Here is an 18,144-nt window from a genome sequence, read left to right on the forward strand (position 1 = left end):
GATTAAATCTGTGGTATTTTCTTCTAGGTCCGTGATGATGTGTACCACAACATCTTAACTAACAATTTGCCTAACCTTTTGGAATATGGAAACATTGCTGCTTTGACCCACCTGTGGTGCACAGGACAGATTACTAACTTTGAATATCTGACTCATTTAAACAAGCATGCGGGCCGTTCCTTCAATGATCTCATGCAATATCCAGTATTTCCTTTTATACTTTCTGACTACACCAATGAAACGCTGGACCTAAATGATCCATCGGTATATAGGTAATATGAAATGTTTGGAACTGGTTATTTCCAAATACTTGAACTGATCATCCAGTATAGCTTTTTAACTTCATTGTTCTAAACTGCACACATACGTGAATGGAACTATTCAGGGACAAGCCTCATCCACAATAACTTGGGCTTTTTACAATAAGTGGCTGCTTCACCTTGGATATTTAAATAAAATGCCTACTATTATGAGTGTGTATATTCAAAGGATGCTATGAATTGGACTTACATACTGCCTTAATAGGATATGGATAGTCCACAGATTTAAATAAAAGCTGTATGTTTAAATTCATGTGATTAAAGACTTCTAGGCCAATTAGTGAAAATTAAATGGAAAAAGAAATAATACTGTAAATGATTTGGCCAGGTACAAAATCATATTGTCTTCATTGTGAATAGATCCAAGTGAATTGTCCCACCCTAATAAATTTCTGTTAAGCCAATTTAACATTTGCGTGCACAAAGTCTTTGCCTTTATATGATGCCTTTGATTTGACAGAGACACTTTGCATTTGCTTGCCTCTTACTGTGCTATGGGCTAGCCTGTGGATCTGAGTTTGCCCTTAGCACTGACTATAAGTGCCCTTTTTATTTTCTGAACTCTCTTGTAAAGTGCTATTAAGTTCTGCTTGTCCTTTTCATGATATTAAAGGTGTTATTCTTAATAATGCATTATTAAATGGTGTGATTCAATGTCTTTATAAAAATGACAAGATATCAGTACTACTTCTGTTACAGAAATCTGGTCAAACCAATAGCTGTGCAGTCTAAAGAAAAAGAGGATCGTTATGTGGATACTTATAAGGTAGGTTGGATAACTTTTGCTTCTTGCCTTTTTTCCTGTGTATAAATGATATGGGGGCTTTAATTTTTTTGACATATATTGATGTGGGGGGGGGAAGAAACCACAAATCCAGTATTTTGTCTATGGAATTCTTATTTCCAGTATGCTGCGTTTCCTGGGAATTGTTTTATAGCATGCTTGGAACCTGTGTTTATCTGTTCCTGTACTTGAAATCATAAACCAATTTAGTCTTTCCATGTGATACTGCTGAGGAGGTTAAACTGGTATTTTCTTACATATGAACATACATATATTTAAAGATCCCTAAAGATCTGGAAGATAACTTAGTGCTGTTTAATTGAAATTACTTCAGTGGAACTTGTGGCTGTTTTTTGTTTAACAGAAAAGCTGTTTTCCCTCAAGTACTCTAACATCCCCTACCATGGTTACAGTACTTTTTGATTTTTGCTCTTTAGAATGTTTTGAAGGCTGTAGGAAATAACAAGATGCTGGGGAATGAAAGCATCTGCAGCTGGACCTTCAAACTTATGTCTATATCATCGTGGTCTAGTGTATTATTTGCAGATACTGGTTTTTTCCATTTGGTATTGAAAAGCCTGTACAACAGCTCTGCCATGTTAGAAAACAAGGCAGGGAGGGGGGAAGGCAAAAGTAATAAATAATGGAAAACAGGTCATTTAAATTGGCTTAAGACTCTGATACCTAACTGGATTGTAAAAGTGGTCAAATGTATTTAGACACTTAAAGTATATTTGATTCCAAATCACTTTTAAATGTATGTTCCTCTAAAAGTTCTAAGTTTTATTCCTAAACAACTTAGGTAAGCTCTTATTTTTGTTATTGGAATGCAGTCTAAGTAGGAGGTTTGTGATTAATTTTTTTTTTCTACTACTTTTCTAGTATTTGGAAGAAGAGTACCGTAAAGGAGCACGAGAGGATGATCCAATGCCCCCTGTACAGCCGTATCACTACGGATCTCATTATTCCAACAGTGGAACTGTGCTTCATTTCCTAGTTAGGCTGCCACCTTTTACTAAAATGTTTTTAGCCTATCAAGGTAAGGTTACTTTTGCTTGCACTTGCCTGTCACATCTGGGCCTTGCCCAAATGACCCAGGAATGCTATATGTTACTCTGTTTAGCATAGTTTATCAATTCTAAATAGCTGAGTTCAGTAAAATTAAATCTGGTATGCTTTCACAGTAGACCCATTCTGAAATTATCAAGCTAGACCATAAAGCTGTACATGTTATGTTCATACCTTAGTGTATGTAGAATAAAAAGCTGACCTATGTTTGGCTTGCAGTCCATGTTTAACACATAGTAATTGAGACAGAAGAATTCTAAATGTTCTCAGCTAACTGGAGAGCAGTTAACTTACTTGAAGTTGCAGATGTTCAACTGTTATCGTGTCCATCATCGATGTAACATTTCCATAATTCAGTTTGGTTTTCTTTACAGATCAAAGTTTTGACATCCCAGACAGAACTTTTCACTCTACCAATACAACCTGGCGACTCTCTTCATATGAATCAATGACTGACGTAAAGGAGCTTATCCCAGAATTTTTCTACCTTCCCGACTTTCTAGTTAACAGAGAAGGTATACTAAGAGGATAACAAAACTATACCCAAACCAGCTGTACAGTTGAGCCTATGGGTTGAAACTGAAAACATTTATATCCCTTGACTGAATATGCTAAGTAGTAGATATATGGGAGAAATCTGGCACAAATTTGTGGGATATGCTAAAAAAGCTGTTATGTCATAATTGTCAGAGGTGTAAAGGAGTCTTTTGTTGCCTGATTTTTTCCATTTGAATGAGTATGTACAGCTTGAATGTGTTGGGGGGGACTTGTTAATGGTGCTGCTTTGTTGATCAGCTATCACTGTGCTTAATGGTTAGCTTTCATAGAACCCTATAAAGACCTGTTTGAAGCTGCTGTCAACTAAAATGCTGGAACATTTACTCCCCTGTTTCTAGGTTTTGATTTTGGAGTACGTCAAAATGGTGACAGAGTTAACCACGTCAATCTTCCACCCTGGGCTCGTAATGATCCTCGTCTATTCATCTTGATTCATCGTCAGGCTTTAGAGTCTGACCATGTTTCCCAGACAATCTGTCACTGGATTGACTTGGTGTTTGGCTATAAGCAAAAAGGCAAGGCCTCTGTTCAGGCTATTAATGTCTTTCATCCTGCAGTAAGTATTTGTTAAGCAGTGTGTTTGTTCGTTGCACTTAGTAATTTAATGGGGGATAGTTCAGTCTGACGTGCTTGGAAAATATCCAGCATGAGGCAAGATCCCTTGCTTGTGAAGTGTTGAAGAGTAAGAAAAGGCTTTAACCATTTCAGTGTGGAACTGATAAAATCCCAGGGACTGTTGTAAGACTTAATAAAATGTGTTTGTCTTTCTTGCCTTGAGATGGGCATGGGGGATGATCAGGTATGGGGTTTAGACTTTCTGGATAGTTGTTTGCAGTGGTATACAGGTATTGTGTTTTGTGTGTACCTGCTTCCATCTCATTCAAAAGAAGCTTTTCATTCAGGCAGATTGTGTTGCAGCTTTTGATACAATTAAAGTAGTTCAGTCTGTCCTGGGCTGATTACTTGTGTTCTTTTCTTCATGTACATCCTGTGTTTTGTCCCTGTAACTAGCACTTTTACCCTCCAGTAAATTTGATTCCAAGGGAGTCCTCATTTAATATAAAGACTTCCAGAGTTTCACTACTTAATTGTAACATGGATATCTCAGATTATATTCTTTAGCTTGAATCCTTACTATTACAAGGTTTGCTCAACTAGGCAGTCCTGATTTCAAATGCATTCAAATGTGGCCTGTGTGTTTAGTGTTCGTTATATAGCTGGAAGAGCTGATAAAACAGTAGTGTTTGGCACTGGTGGCTGCTTCTTTTCAAGTAGCCATCCAAATGCTTTCCTTCCTTTTCCTTTTTTTGTGCTTAAGTATCGATTTAGCTATTACCTTAAATTTCAAATACTAAGTTTGTGTGTGTTCATTGGTTTTTTTAAAGTGAAGTCGAGGCCTTTGTCAGTGTGACTGAGGAAAAGTGTGAGGTACACAATTAGAGGTATGAAAAAGACAAGTAGAGAAAGGAAAGAATTTCCACTCTCCTGAAATATGAAGGTTCTTCCTCGCTCCCCACCCCAAACCAGAGCTTTAATACGCTAATTAAAAAGAAGTACCGAAAACGAACTCTGTCAATTTTTTGTTTATCATCAGCAACCCTTCTGGTTTTGCGCAGATTAGTAAAGGTCTATTAAGAAAACCTCTTTGACAGAAATTAGTCACGGAATACATGTAGGAACAGCTCACATGATAAGTCTTAAACTGGTAGTTATCTCCAGTAAAGAAGTGGTAACAAGATTACTCTTCTCAGTGGCTCTTTAGTCAGCACAGCCATTGTGGGATGGCTTCTGGTCCAAGTCTTAACCAAACTAATGAAGAGTCTGCCTTTAAATTTGTGTGCATGTGTTGATAAATCTTTCCCAAAGACAAACTGGACAAGCTTATTCTTGCCCCTCCCCCCTTTTTTTTTTCCTCTCTAGACCTATTTTGGGATGGATGTTTCTGCTGTTGAGGATCCTGTTCAGAGAAGAGCCCTTGAAACAATGATAAAAACATATGGGCAAACACCTCGCCAGCTGTTCCCTTCAGCACATGTTAGCAGACCTGGATCCAGGCTTATCATGGAAGGAGAACTTCCTGCTGCCATGGGATTACTAGTGCAGTTTGCTTTCAGAGAAACCAGAGAACACACTAAAGAAATAATATATCCAGTATGTCATTTTGATATGCAAGATGGTTTAATTAACATTCATATGCTGTAATTATTGTACCCTTATGTTTACAGTTTCCTTCCTAAAACTGCAACTTACTACCCATATTGTACTGTAGAGAAAATACACAAAATTAGTGAAGTGATAGTGAAAATTATTTTTGTGTATTTGTGATGTATTTTGTGTCAAACTAAGAGCTGCATTTATCTTGGTTATAGCAAATAGGTGTTGGAAAGCATTTCACTTAACCAGTTTCATACTTTCAGTGATGAATTCTGGAATCTGTGTGCAAAGCTATAGTAGGTAAAGACACACTGTGCTTTCTTCCATCCTCAACTTTTTCATTGTCTGGAGGACAGTTCAACTTTCTTCACTTCAAACACTTGTTTTCCCTAAAGTCCAGTAAGAAACTGAATTCTTGCATTTAAAGAAATTGGTATTTTTCACTAAACTACCTGAACTACAAGCTTGCTATCTCAGCCTTTAAAGAAGTGGGAGAACTCCCTTAAAGCTAATAGTTCAGCTGATGATACTACAGTGCTTCATACTTGTCTTCCTAGTATTTTTAGAATACTTCAGCAGTCATTACTATGCGATTGCTTACAAGGGATGTGATAGGAATGATTCTCCCTTACTAACAAAATAATATTTTTCTGAAAACTTTCTACCACCTTTTAATTTGAACCTTATTTGTGCTTGTTTTAGAGTCCATTACCATGGATAAAAGGCTTGAAGTGGGGGGAATATGTTGGTTCCCCAAGTGCTCCAGATCCTGTTGTCTGCTTTAGCCAACCACATGGAGAAAGGTTTGGCTCTCTCCAGGCTTTACCAACTAAAGCTATCTGCGGTTTGTCCTGCAAGTTTTGCCTTTTGATGATATATAGCAAGGAGCAAGGTATGAATTTGTGCTTATTCTCTACATGCACAATACATGTGAAAATGGGCCATAAAAAAATTAAATCTGATGCTACTATTCTTCTCCAGCAAAATTCCCAAGTTTAGTCACTTTTGCCAAAGATTGATTTATAAATCGAGTATCAGCTTCCACATGTGTGGTATCTTTCCTGGAGGGTGGATTTTACCTGTAATTTTCAAAATGACATAGAGGGATCCTGTAATTAAGTTGATATTTTTCATTAAATTGACTGAAGCATAAGGATTTAACTTTAGAACTTGCCAGCAGATTCAGTCCAAGAAAAACTGAAGAAGAGATGAAAAGAACATGTGGCAACAGAAAGGAGAATTAAAGGAACAGTTTTTAGAGGCAGAGAATGAGGAAAGTTCAGTAAAAAGCAGAGGTGAAGGATCTTCTGCTTTCAGATAAACTCTTTAGAAGAATTCTTATTGATAATGTACAAACAGGTCCTCATACTTGTCTTTTTGTTTTCTTTGTAATGTGTACTAGTGAAGGTTTTGTTTAAAAATAAACAGCTTCACATTTAGTCAACAAAAATAAGTAACATTCTCCTTGAAGTTATGAATAATCATTTCTCTAGCTGGGAAGTATTGTCAGCCTCTTGTCCTTTTCTTCACTCCCAATAGGTGCAACATTTCTTCAAAAAAGCTTTGTCCAGGTTGCAAACTGTCTTTGGAGAACATTGAATGTTTACATAGTCTCTGAAAACTACGTTTGTTTACAATACATTACAGATTAAGCCATAGCCTAACAGAAAATACCTTATTTTGAAACTTGGGGGTTTTTATGTTCTAGCTTGTAGTAAAACATGGACCTGAGATTTTTATTGTTGACTATCAAAGTGATCAACTCTTTGGTTGCATATGTGACGCAATATTATATGCCTTCTGCAATATTATATGCCTTCTTTCAGGTGTGAGAAGCATGCACAGTACTGATATTCAGTGGTCAGCTATCCTGAGCTGGGGGTATGCTGATAACATTTTACGACTGAAAAGCAAGCAAAGTGAACCTCCAGTAAATTTTATACAGAGTTCACAGTTCCATCAGGTAAAAAAAAATCAGTCTCTTGGTCTTCAATTTAATATTGCTAGTTCAAGTGGTGGCCTGACTTGGCAGTAGGTACTCTTGCTTTCATTTTTCTTGGAGATGAGCATCCAAACACAACTGTGTTTAATCTGTTTTATTCTCCTTTGGAACGTGTGTCTCATTGCTCCAGTGTATGTTGTTCCTGGATGTGTTCCTGTACTAGGTAAAGATCCCTTTTGAATGCATTTGATTTTTGTAGTTTTTCCCTCATATGGAGTATTGGTGTGAATTTATAAAAGCTTAAGTTCTGGGCCAAGAAAATGAATACAGGAAAAGATTATAGATGCCTCACATTAGAAGCAGAACTTCACTATAGTTTAGGATTCCTCTGAAAAAGATTGTCTAAAAGATTGTTAGGGAACACTGCATAATCTCTGTTACACTCCAATGATTGGTGAGATTCTACCGAAAAGATTTTGGCTGATGATGTGGCTGCAGATCTAGAAGTCTGCAGTAGTTTACTGCTCTTTAGCTGTGAATTCTGGGCTGCACAGAATTTCCCTCTCTACTTTGTTTCTGAAGTAGTAACAAATATGACCCAGAGTAGGTATATTTTAACTCTTGGATTTCTTTAGCTTAGGTATTTTACCTGGCTCTTCTTAGGATAACCAATAAAGAATCAGTTTGACCAAATGCTATGGCATAATGAAAACAGCAGTTAGAATAGTTTCTGTTCTAATTTTTTCTGGCTTTGTTTTGTCTTTCCAAGGTAACAAGTTGTGCTTGGGTGCCAGACAGTTGTCAGTTGTTCACAGGTAGTAAATCTGGTGTCATCACAGCATATATGAACAGATTCACTAGCAATACGGTAAGTTCCATTGTATAGGTTTTATATTTAAGGATTTAGCTGTATTCATTATTACAGTCTTTTTTTAAACAGGAAAAGTGAGAAAAGGGGAATGTTATTCAGGACAACTGCCAAAAAGATCAAGTGCTTGTTTAGTATTTATTTTTGAAGGATCCTCTTTAACATTGTTAAATAGATATATCTCAGCATGTTTATTTGTGGGTTTTTCTTAAGCTGTCATTCACATACTGCTAGCCTTTAGTCAGCCCTCATCAGCTGGGTGCATAACTGATTACACATACAGCTCTGACTGTATTCAGGCTAGGGCTTGGAACTGAAGCTCTCTGGCATGATGAAGCTCCCTACATTAAGGAGTAACTTTTTCTGTGAAGGAGACAGAGCCTTTCAAAGCCTTAACTGAAACAGTGGAATGCATTTCCCCAAAGTAAACAACATTTCAAATGCAGAAGGCACTTATACTACAGAGAGCCAGGATGAAATCTCAGGCAGCGTATATATTAACCACTAAGCCTCTTCACTTTGTCATATTCCCCAAGGGGAAAAGCTGTGAGGAGGGAAGGGAGAAAAGTAACTTGCATTACTTAATGCATTAGTAGAAGATACTGAGATACTAGTGGAAATCACCCTGATACTATGTGGTAATAGGCATGGTATGAAAGCATAAATAGAATTTGAAATTAATCTTCTGGTTTAGACTGAGTTTCTGAGCTTCTGTCTTACTTTCTCCAGCAGTAACTTCTACTCTTCATAGCTTTAACAGAGTTTGCAATTTTCTTGACAGGTAATTTTAGGTGTGTCTACAGGATTACCATAGCAACAACTAAACTAAACTGATTTCTCAAATTTAGCTTGATACAGATACAGGTATTGGCAAACACATTTGTAGTATTGTACCCCTTGATGCTCTTGAATCACTACATTAGCATGGGCTAGAGGAAACCTTGGTATGATCTGCTATGCCTACTCAGTTTCCTCTTTTCAACAGTGGCAAACAGCAGATGCTTAGACTGGGAAGAGCACAAACATACAGTGATTTCTTCCTTGGCTTTCTTCCAGTTTCTGGTGATCTGCCACTCGGACTTCCTGAGCTCAGCAGCACTCTGAGTTTAAAAAATGAAGTAGAGCTTGAAGCCTGCAAGCTTCAGTCAGTTGAATCTTAAGTCAGGCACCTTAACTGCTCACCAGAATAGTGAACTTGTAAATAACCTGTACTGAGATTTGGATTCCAGTAAAAATTTTGAGGTACTAAAATAGAAATTCAATATACTTGCCTTCTGCAATGCTAAAAAGAAACTAGTAGTGGGGTTATGATTCTGAAGTTCCCTGCCTTTCCTAGAAACAAGTGATTTTTTGTTCAGCTGCACAAATGTTGTCTTTGAGACCATCTTTGCTGAATTTCTCAGCACTGACAGTTTTACATGCCCCAGGCAGACTGACCTTGTGCCAATTTTGTAGCTCCTGTTGTTGAGTCAGTTACCCAAGTCAGGGCTGCAGGGAATGCAAATGTGCTTCCTAGCATCTGTTCTGTATGCATCTTGTCAGCTGTTTGGTGATAAAGTGAACAGTCTGTTATAATGCAGTACTTGAAACATGAATATTTTGCCCTGTTTCACATTTATGTAAATTCAATGCATCGGCATAAAACAGCAATCATGTTAATTGGATATGGGAATTCAAAGGCATGCTCTCAGATGTCAAAAATACCTCCATGCTGTACTTCAGATGCTCTGTTTTTCCTAGCCTTCATTTAAGATGATCCTGCTTTGAAACTGTGATCTATCTTGACAATAAGTCATACCTTCATGAAAACTTCAGCCAAGGGTTTCTGGATGTACAAATTACTCCAGCCTTCACTTGCTGACTATTAGAGCTGTCCTGCTAACAGAAAGAGAGCACTTTAATGATCTGTTTGAGTAAAACTGGGCAGTGATCATTTAAATTCTCTATTCAAGTGCCATAGGCAATCATTTGGGGTAACCAACAGAAAGAACTGCTATTTAAAAGTAGATACATACCTGCAAGTTTTTCCACATCTAGATATTGTTTTAGTGGTTGTCATCTAAAAGCAAGTGGGAAATAAAAAGGGGATGGTATTTTAGGCATGAGGTAATTATTTCATAACTTATTAGACCTTAATACAGTTGATGCTAACATTCCAGATTGTCTCATTACAAATTTACAATATTATTACAATAACCCAGTGAAGAATCAATAAACCATTGCTGTTAGTACTACAGAGGGAAGCTGCTAAAGGTGAATCCTGCTTTAGGTTCAAGTGTTGAAATGCAGATCAACAGCAAACACTTAAAGGAGATAGGAGGAGCACGGTAAAAGGGTTATCAAAATAAGTTCTTGAGAAAATCAGAAGTCTTGAGTGTTGCTGTTATGGAAAAATTTGGTATAATTTTTGTTCTCTAAACTGAGCAAGGATTAAAGAAGGATCTCCATATGCGAGATACCACACTGTTCTGAGAATGACAACTGGATACTTTCATAACCGTGTCTTAATTGGATGAGATGCTCAGTAGCAAGAGCAAAAATCTTCCTGTTGTCAAAAAGTATTGACTTTTGCAATATTACAAAGATTGTTGTCCTTTTTAGTGCAGAAAGACATGTACATTTTCTACAAACTTAAGAGTTAAGCATATGTATATTTTTATCTTGTCTGTTTCTACTTTCAAGCTTTTTGTGGACCTGCTATATGCATCCTGTACCCTCATACAAAAATGCAGACAATGTACTCTGACGTGTGAGGAAACAAGCAGAAAAATGTTCCTTTCTTCTACAAAGATTATTCTAATCTCTGTACAGCAAGTTGTCTTAATTAAAGCATTAGTATTCTGATTAAGCAGCTCCTTCAACTTAGCCAGTTTTCAGGAAGTCTGAACCATTTCAAATGATATAACTTGAATAAGAAGTGTTATTTGGTGTTAAATTTGCTGCTTTAATTTTTATCTAGCAGTTTCTATATTTAAACTTGACTTCCTGCATATTTTTCCAACTTTGTATCACTGAAGGACTTGGCACCAACTTGAGGAATTCCCAGTGATTTACTGTACTCGGTGATAACTGCTGAGCTGGGTTTTCCTTCTGTGTTTCCAAGTGTTTCCTCTAGATGCTAAAATATCGAGGACTGTCATTTTGCTGTCGTGTGGAAATTGCAGTCTTGCAGAAAGCAAATCAGCTGATTTCAGGGTGTGTAATTGAGACAGAAGTAGTACAATAGTTCTTCATTTCAATTCATTGGACCACATCAAAATGTTTGCTTTGATGAAAGCACTGGAAGCAAAAAGTTGAACATAATGATATGTATGGCTTATTGCATTATAAAGCCTTAAACATAATAAAGCATTAACAATGTTGCTAAACTGATGCCATTAAAAGCAATGGGAACCATTTTTTTAAATCTAAGAATTAAACTTGTCCCTAGGCTTATCCTTTTCAGAAAAAAAGACTTTAATTTTCTTTTTCATGAGAGTTCATGTTTTATCTTGCTGTTTTTCAGCCTTCAGAGATAGAAATGGAATCACAAGTCCATCTGTATGGTCACACAGCAGAAATAACAAGCTTGTTTGTGTGCAAACCATACAGTATAATGATAAGTGTCAGCAAAGATGGAACCTGCATCATATGGGATTTGAACAGGTACAAGTATATATGTAACTTTTTCCAAAGGCTTTCTTTTAAATACCTGTTTTCCAACTTCTGGGTATCTTTAAAAGGGTAAAGTTAACTGAATTTGTTCCATGTATATCTTAATGTGAAGTCAAACTTTTACTGGTGGTTTTTTTGTTTGTTTTTTTTTTTTTTTTTTTTTCATGAAGGGTGCTGAAATTCTAGAATGAATATGAAAAATACCATAATCGTGCAAAATGTTGACTGAAATTAATATAACTCTTAAATATTTTCCTCAAAGAACTTTTTCTGTGTTTGACTCTGAACTTTAGGCTTGTTCTCTTTATTTCCTTTAGGCTGTGCTATGTCCAGAGCCTGGCTGGACACAAGAGTCCTGTGACTGCAGTTTCAGCTAGTGAAACAACTGGTGATATTGCAACAGTTTGTGATTCAGGTATATTTGGCAGTCAAGAAAGCTGTTTTGACTTGCACAAAAAATAGCACAGTCTATAGCATTAAAGGACAAGGGGAAATTATTCTCGCAGTTTCAGAAACCTAATATTTAGGTTTTAAACTGACATGGAGACTTTCAACTCCATTTCTGTAGCTCCCAAACCAATTTTTTTTTCTGGAAAAGTTGTATTCTTCTTTAATTGGTAAGGAACATGAGTTTGAATCCCTTCTAAGACAAAGCGGTAGCTGAGTTATTAGTTCTTTGATAGAATCAAATAATCCCAGGTAACCAGGTAAGATAACTGTGCTCTCTACTTTCAAGTATTTTGCTTGAAATGCAAGCCAGGGTACAAGAACTAGCTGTTTAAAGTAGATAGTATGAATTCCCTCTTAGTGCTTCCCTGTTAGTAGTACATGAAAATTGGTCATTAAAAGTAAATTCATATAGCATTTTGTAAGTACAGTGTTCCATAAATATGAAGTGATGTCTTCTAAATCACTGCAGTAGCTTGGTGGTTTGCATGCTCCCTATCACAAAAGGAGGGAAGAATTAATTGTTTACTGCAGCACACATCATTCCGAGTCATTTAAACCTTCTGATATTTCAAGAAGTTGAATTCTTTAACACTTAAAGATTCTGTTGCATAGACCTAGCTGTGGTCTAGATTTATTTTTTAATACTCCCATGCTATGTTCTATTGCAGTTGGAGGAGGTAGCGATTTGAGACTTTGGACAGTTAATGGTGATCTCGTGGGACATGTACACTGCAGGGAAAGTATTTGCTCTGTTGCTTTCTCTAACCAGCCTGAAGGAGTGTCTGTCAATGTGATTGCAGGGGGGCTTGAAAATGGAGTTGTGAGGTAAGCATTTGAAACTTTTATTTATTAAAATGCTTTATAACTTAGGCTCACAGTTTGAGAGTATGTAGCTAAACATCATGCTGATATTTGGCTTTAAAGAAGGTAGACAAGCTGTTGTTCAGTTTCCAATCTTAGTAGTTGTTAAATATGTTATTTTTATCACTGAAATATTTGTGGAATTAAATGTGAAGAAAAATTACTCTTTCTTTCAGACTGTGGAGTACGTGGGACTTGAAGCCAGTACGAGAAATAACATTTTCGAAGTCAGCCAAACCCATTGTAAGGTAAAAAGATCTTAAGTATACAATAAATGGATTTTTCTCTTTGGAAAAAAAACAAAAACAAAACCCAAAACCACAACAAAATAGCCTGGAGTGTTGAACATGGATTTGACATGAGAACAGGAGGTAAACACCCATGTCTAAAAAGAGCAATGCAATCCTACTAATTATTCATGAAAGCAAAATGAGCACATGTACTGTATTTGTAATGACAGTAATAACTAGGTTCTGTTGCTGGCAGATAGAAATTAGCAGGATTCCCTTGAGAACTGAACAACAACTACTCTTCTTATGCTTAAGTTTTAATATTTTTCCCCAGAATCTGTGTAGAAATCATGAGATAATCTTAACTTTGTCAGACTCAAATAGACAAGAGTTTTTTCTCCCTCAGAAATAAATAAAAACACTGCACTTTCCCTGACTTTTTTTTTTCCTGATGCCGGAGGGAAATGGTAGAGAAAGGAGTAAAGGAAACACAAGAGGAGCCTGGAAGCTGCCATTTTGGAGTCTTGTGTAATTTTCTCTGGGTTCCCTTGATGATTTATATAAGCAGAATTATTCTCTTGCCAAAGTGTTTTCAGAACACAGTCAAAGGATTGAATCTTTGATATCCCCAGTGGTACAGCAGTCTGCACAGAGGTCTTAGAATTATGCCAAAATTTTATCACCTTTATGTTAGCATAGTAACAGATCACTCTGAAAAATTTTGTCTTGACCATTGCTGAAATATCATTTAAAACCCAAACCACTAATTGCCATTTCTTAGAAATGAAAAACATCGTCTCATAGCAGTTATTGTCTTTGTTACCTCCTTTAAGAAGCATCTTTCACAAAGCTTGTTGATAATGATTTAGTAGCTATTGAATAATTTAAAGTTTCCAGCTTAAATGAGACAGAAAATGGATGCTGACCTTCATGTTCCCTAACATTACCCATGACATGACTGAAGGGCTTTACTACTGTTATAGCTCAAGAAATGCCCGGCTGAACAGAAGTCCTGTGCTGAGCCATGAAATCTGATGAATTTAGTTTCTGCCTTTGTCAGCAAGCAAGTTCAGAGGGCACTGTGTTCTGTTGCTGAAAAGCCTTCCTTTCAGAAGTAGAAGGGGCAGCCCAGGGAGAGACTAGGATGCTGCTACTGATCCTACCCTTTTCTTTGATGCTGCAAAGAAATGAGTACTAAACTGCATGGCATGTTGAAGTGCTGGAAAAAGCTGTAGTTCAGCCTGTTTGGTTACAAAAATGAATAAGCAGGTATATGCAAACATATTACTGCGTTAATGTACTCACTGTGTCTCCACTGAGAGCTAATCTTTGGCTGTATTCTTATATGGGTTTTTAATGTCTTATAGCATTTTAAGTAGCCAAATCTGATACAAAAATAGATTGTCTTCTTGTTTTTCAGCCTTACATTTTCCTGCGATGGTCATCACTTGTTCACAGCTAATAGTGATGGAAATGTTATAGCTTGGTGTCGCAAGGACCAGCAGCGCTTGAAGTTACCCATGTTCTATTCATTCCTTAGCAGCTATGCGGCTGGATGATGACTATTTTTGCTGCTAACTCATGTCTCTGATGCACTTTAAATCCAAAATAGATTATAGAATCTCTTATTTAACTGGATTTTGAAATAGTTTGAATGTCTCTAGAATGACTGGATAGATTTTTTTTTTTTTTTTTTAAAACAGCAGTCTAAGGCTAAGGTGGTTGTAAAGTTGCATATGTGCATTCACAAACTTGAAGCATATCCAGGTCACCAGGAAGCTCTGGTCGTGTACTCCAATACCAGCAAAGTGACTCATAAATGCTCTAACATATAAGTCAAAATGCTGCAATATAAAATATAATAGTATTTTTTTAAATTACTTCTTGGACAGAAGTATTTAAAAAAATTGACTGATAATGCTTATTCCCCCTCTTATGTTGTAAAATATCAGTAGCATAAAGTTCCATAAATATCTGTTAAAATGTCAGCATATGTATATCTGATTAGTTGAGAGTGGTATAATTAGCTCTGGGATAAGCAACCCCAAACTTAAAAATCGAAGACCACTTAAAATTGCTTTTTTTGAGAAGCAAAGAAGTTAGTAGGTGCTTTTTGCACCATCTTATGGTATTGTAATGCTAAAAATTGAGTTTGTTACCTTTATATTTGTAATTTTTGCCATCTGTTAGTCTTTACAACAGGTAAAAATAAAATATTTTTGTCTTAGTGATGGGTAGACACCTCATGGCATCATGAAGCAATAGTTAGATCACATTTTGGTTTTGTTTTTTAATGTAGTGTTAACTCCCTAACTTTGTAACACCTAGTTATTGCAATTCTGTGGCAGAATATATATTATATTACACACACAGCTTATCTTCCAGAGCTCTAAAAAAAAAAAAAAAAAAAAGGTGTTAAAGAAGGCACAGATGTGCTCCAGTTCTAGTGTCATTGAAGTTCAATACACTGTAAAATGTTTGAATCTAACTGCTTGAATAATCAATGTTCATAGGCATCAGATGATTTGGAAGAGTTTACACAGATACACTGTGCAAATATGTTATTTATTCCTAGGTGCTATTTTTTGAGGGGAAAAAAATAAGCCTCCCTTGTGAAAGGCTTAACAAATTTGAATTCTTGGGCCAGACCAAAAATTAACATTTCAGTTGATGGATTTGAAGACCTCTAAACCTGACACCATGAATGAGTGCCTACTAGTCATGCAAATGGTAAAACAAGAATGCTACGCAAGTCTGATGTAGTTACATTTTTCTTTTAAATTGCTTTGCTTTTTCATCAGTGACATGTTCTGCTGTCGCCATACAGACAAACTGCTATATCTTCTCATGTTTAAGGTTCATCTGCCTTCAAAACACGATATATGAAATTGTCAAGTTGTGATGAAGATGATATACACACAAGAAGTCTTTTACACTTCTTTTGAAAATTCCAAACAGTCTTCAGAAATTCTTGCAACTTCCTGAATGAAGAACTTTTCAAACTAGAAAAACTTAAGAAAAATATTCTCATAGTCCATGATGCACAGGCTGATCTTTGGTTCAGTTAAGGAAGTGGCTACATACTGTATGAATTGAATTTTAAACTGCGTATATTGTAGCAGCATTGTATGGGATGGCTTTAGTCATGTTTTTCACTGTCTAAATGTTAATGTAAGGTACAAATACAGACTGAAAAGCTTCCTGGCTCGTGTTGAAGTGATGTGCTTTATTTAAGAGAAAAAAACACAAATATTGTGGTTTGGGGTACTTTTGTGCTCCCTGGTTTGGGGTGTTGCTCACAAAGGCTTATTTTTATAAAGTAGAATTCCACTTGTTACAAATCAATATGCAAAATTGCTGGCCTTGTAAAGAGTGCAATATTATATATTTTTATGTAAAAGTAAAAATGATTTTTTGAAGCAAGGAATATTTATTCAGCTTAACATTCTGGAACTATTAAAATAACATTGCAATAGTATCTGTGCATGATGTACTGAAATTTCCTGTAAATGTCACATTCCACACTGTCTTTGTATATACACTGTCACGTTGTTGGGTAATAAACAGATCTTTGTACCAAATTGTTTTGAGATTATTAGAAACATGTTTTTAGCTTAGTTTTACATCTCTTCTCTTAGGGATCTTGCACACCTTGCCCCAGATTAATTTCTGCTGGTTCTCATGTCTTTCATGTGGGGAAGTTCTGTCTGTGGACTACATCACATGGCTGTCAAACTGAATGGGGGGGTGTAAGATTGGAAGTGGGAAGCCCTAGGCATATCATATCACTTCGCACATGTGTGCATGTGTCCTTCCTTCCCATAGGATGCGTGACTACTATTTGGATGAAGTGATGGCTCTCAAAGCAGAGACATTCCCCTTCCTCCCAGTTGCCTCCTCCCTGAAAAGCTGACTGAGCTAAGGAAAGGCAGGAAAAGCAGCTCTTCTCTAGATTCTGAGGGAAGGAAGAAAAAGGTGCTGGGTGGAAAGTGGCAGACTGGGGTCTCTGGGAGGCATCTGACAGAGGATGCAAGGCTCTTCCTGTTGGAAGCCAGGATTTGGGAGAGGTTCATGTGGTAAGGCTTATCTATCTGATACCACTTGCAGTATTCTGTGGTAAACCCAGATCACTATGTTCTGATTGTGGAGATACGTGGTGAGAAAGGAAAGGGGAGGGAATAGCCAGATACTCACTCATGGTGGGGAGAGGAGAGGGCGTCTCCAAACCATTACTGAAAAAGGGAGCCCTGAACTCAGGTTTAGAGGTCCACTGTTTAGACAACCCATGACAATGAATAGGAGAAACAAAAGAAAATCAGCAGAGAACTATTATCTGTGAACTGAATTAAACGTGATTAAAATTTTCTGCAGGAAAAATGGTTTCTGTGAGGAAATAAAAACACCTTTCAACTTTCACTCTGAAAAGGATCATCTTTGCATTTAAACCACATCTGTCTTTGGAGAAAGAGTTGAAGGAGTTCCTTCATCCTGATCAAGAGCCTCCCCGGTTCCAGGATTTCTTGATTTACTATGATTGCAGGATTTACTATGTATTTTATGGACAGAACTCTAGAGAGCAGTGGGGGAAAATAGCACCTGGTTTGCTACTAACAAACTTTTAGTTTACCTTCTAGTAGTTTTCATGCTTTGTTTTGTTTAAAGCTGTACTGGCTTTTTTTTTTTTCTTCTTGCATATGCAAATAGAAGTCACACTTCTATATACTGCTACTCTATCACAAAAAATATAAACCAAATACTATTTAAAAGTTCTGCTTGCATTGAAAAATACCCACTGAAACATTAGTTAAGCTTCTAGAGGTACAGACAGCACTGTTTTCTTTGCAACTGTAGTAAGTTACAAACTACTGACAGATGACCTGTATGTAGAGATTTACTTACCATTACTGCTCTAGAGGGGGGTCAGAAGGCCACTGATTTTGCATCTGGATTTCTGAAATAGGCTGTGTTGTGTATTTCACAATTTGGGCAGGTCACTTTTGAAAGAAGATTAAGAACTATATGTGACTAGTCTGATTTAGACTTAAACTATCCTGGGCTACCCAGCAGAAAGTAGTTGAGTAAAAACATGAGCTTGCTCACTGTTTCCAGCTTTGAGCTACCATTCCCAGAAAAAGATTTAAAAAATCCAGATTCTCTAATGCAATTGAATAAAGCCCATATAAGCCTCATGAGAGGCTAGTTCATGTAGATTCAAGGAACAGAAATTCATGCTAGCTGTTTACAGGTATTGCATT

The 18,144-nt window shown here is 36.7% G+C and overlaps 1 protein-coding gene across 3 annotated transcripts in view; it reads left to right on the forward strand.

The window, feature by feature from the left end:
* The window catches only part of LYST (lysosomal trafficking regulator), a 110,630-nt gene extending 94,160 nt beyond the window's left edge, over positions 1-16,470 (forward strand). For all 3 annotated transcript variants that reach the window (XM_030034883.2, XM_030034881.1, XM_041128228.1), the window contains 14 exons: positions 28-272; positions 1,020-1,086; positions 1,987-2,143; positions 2,547-2,687; positions 3,069-3,286; positions 4,651-4,881; positions 5,587-5,776; positions 6,711-6,847; positions 7,596-7,694; positions 11,200-11,339; positions 11,666-11,763; positions 12,467-12,623; positions 12,836-12,907; positions 14,310-16,470. In XM_030034883.2, coding sequence (XP_029890743.1) covers positions 28-272; positions 1,020-1,086; positions 1,987-2,143; positions 2,547-2,687; positions 3,069-3,286; positions 4,651-4,881; positions 5,587-5,776; positions 6,711-6,847; positions 7,596-7,694; positions 11,200-11,339; positions 11,666-11,763; positions 12,467-12,623; positions 12,836-12,907; positions 14,310-14,448 — 2,091 coding nt within the window. In that variant the 3' untranslated portion in view covers positions 14,449-16,470. The remainder of the gene's footprint in view (positions 1-27; positions 273-1,019; positions 1,087-1,986; positions 2,144-2,546; positions 2,688-3,068; positions 3,287-4,650; positions 4,882-5,586; positions 5,777-6,710; positions 6,848-7,595; positions 7,695-11,199; positions 11,340-11,665; positions 11,764-12,466; positions 12,624-12,835; positions 12,908-14,309) is intronic.
* The last annotated feature ends 1,674 nt before the right edge of the window (positions 16,471-18,144 follow it).

This window comes from Aquila chrysaetos, chromosome 13, assembly GCF_900496995.4.
Source record: "Aquila chrysaetos chrysaetos chromosome 13, bAquChr1.4, whole genome shotgun sequence".
Taxonomy (NCBI): domain Eukaryota; kingdom Metazoa; phylum Chordata; class Aves; order Accipitriformes; family Accipitridae; genus Aquila; species Aquila chrysaetos.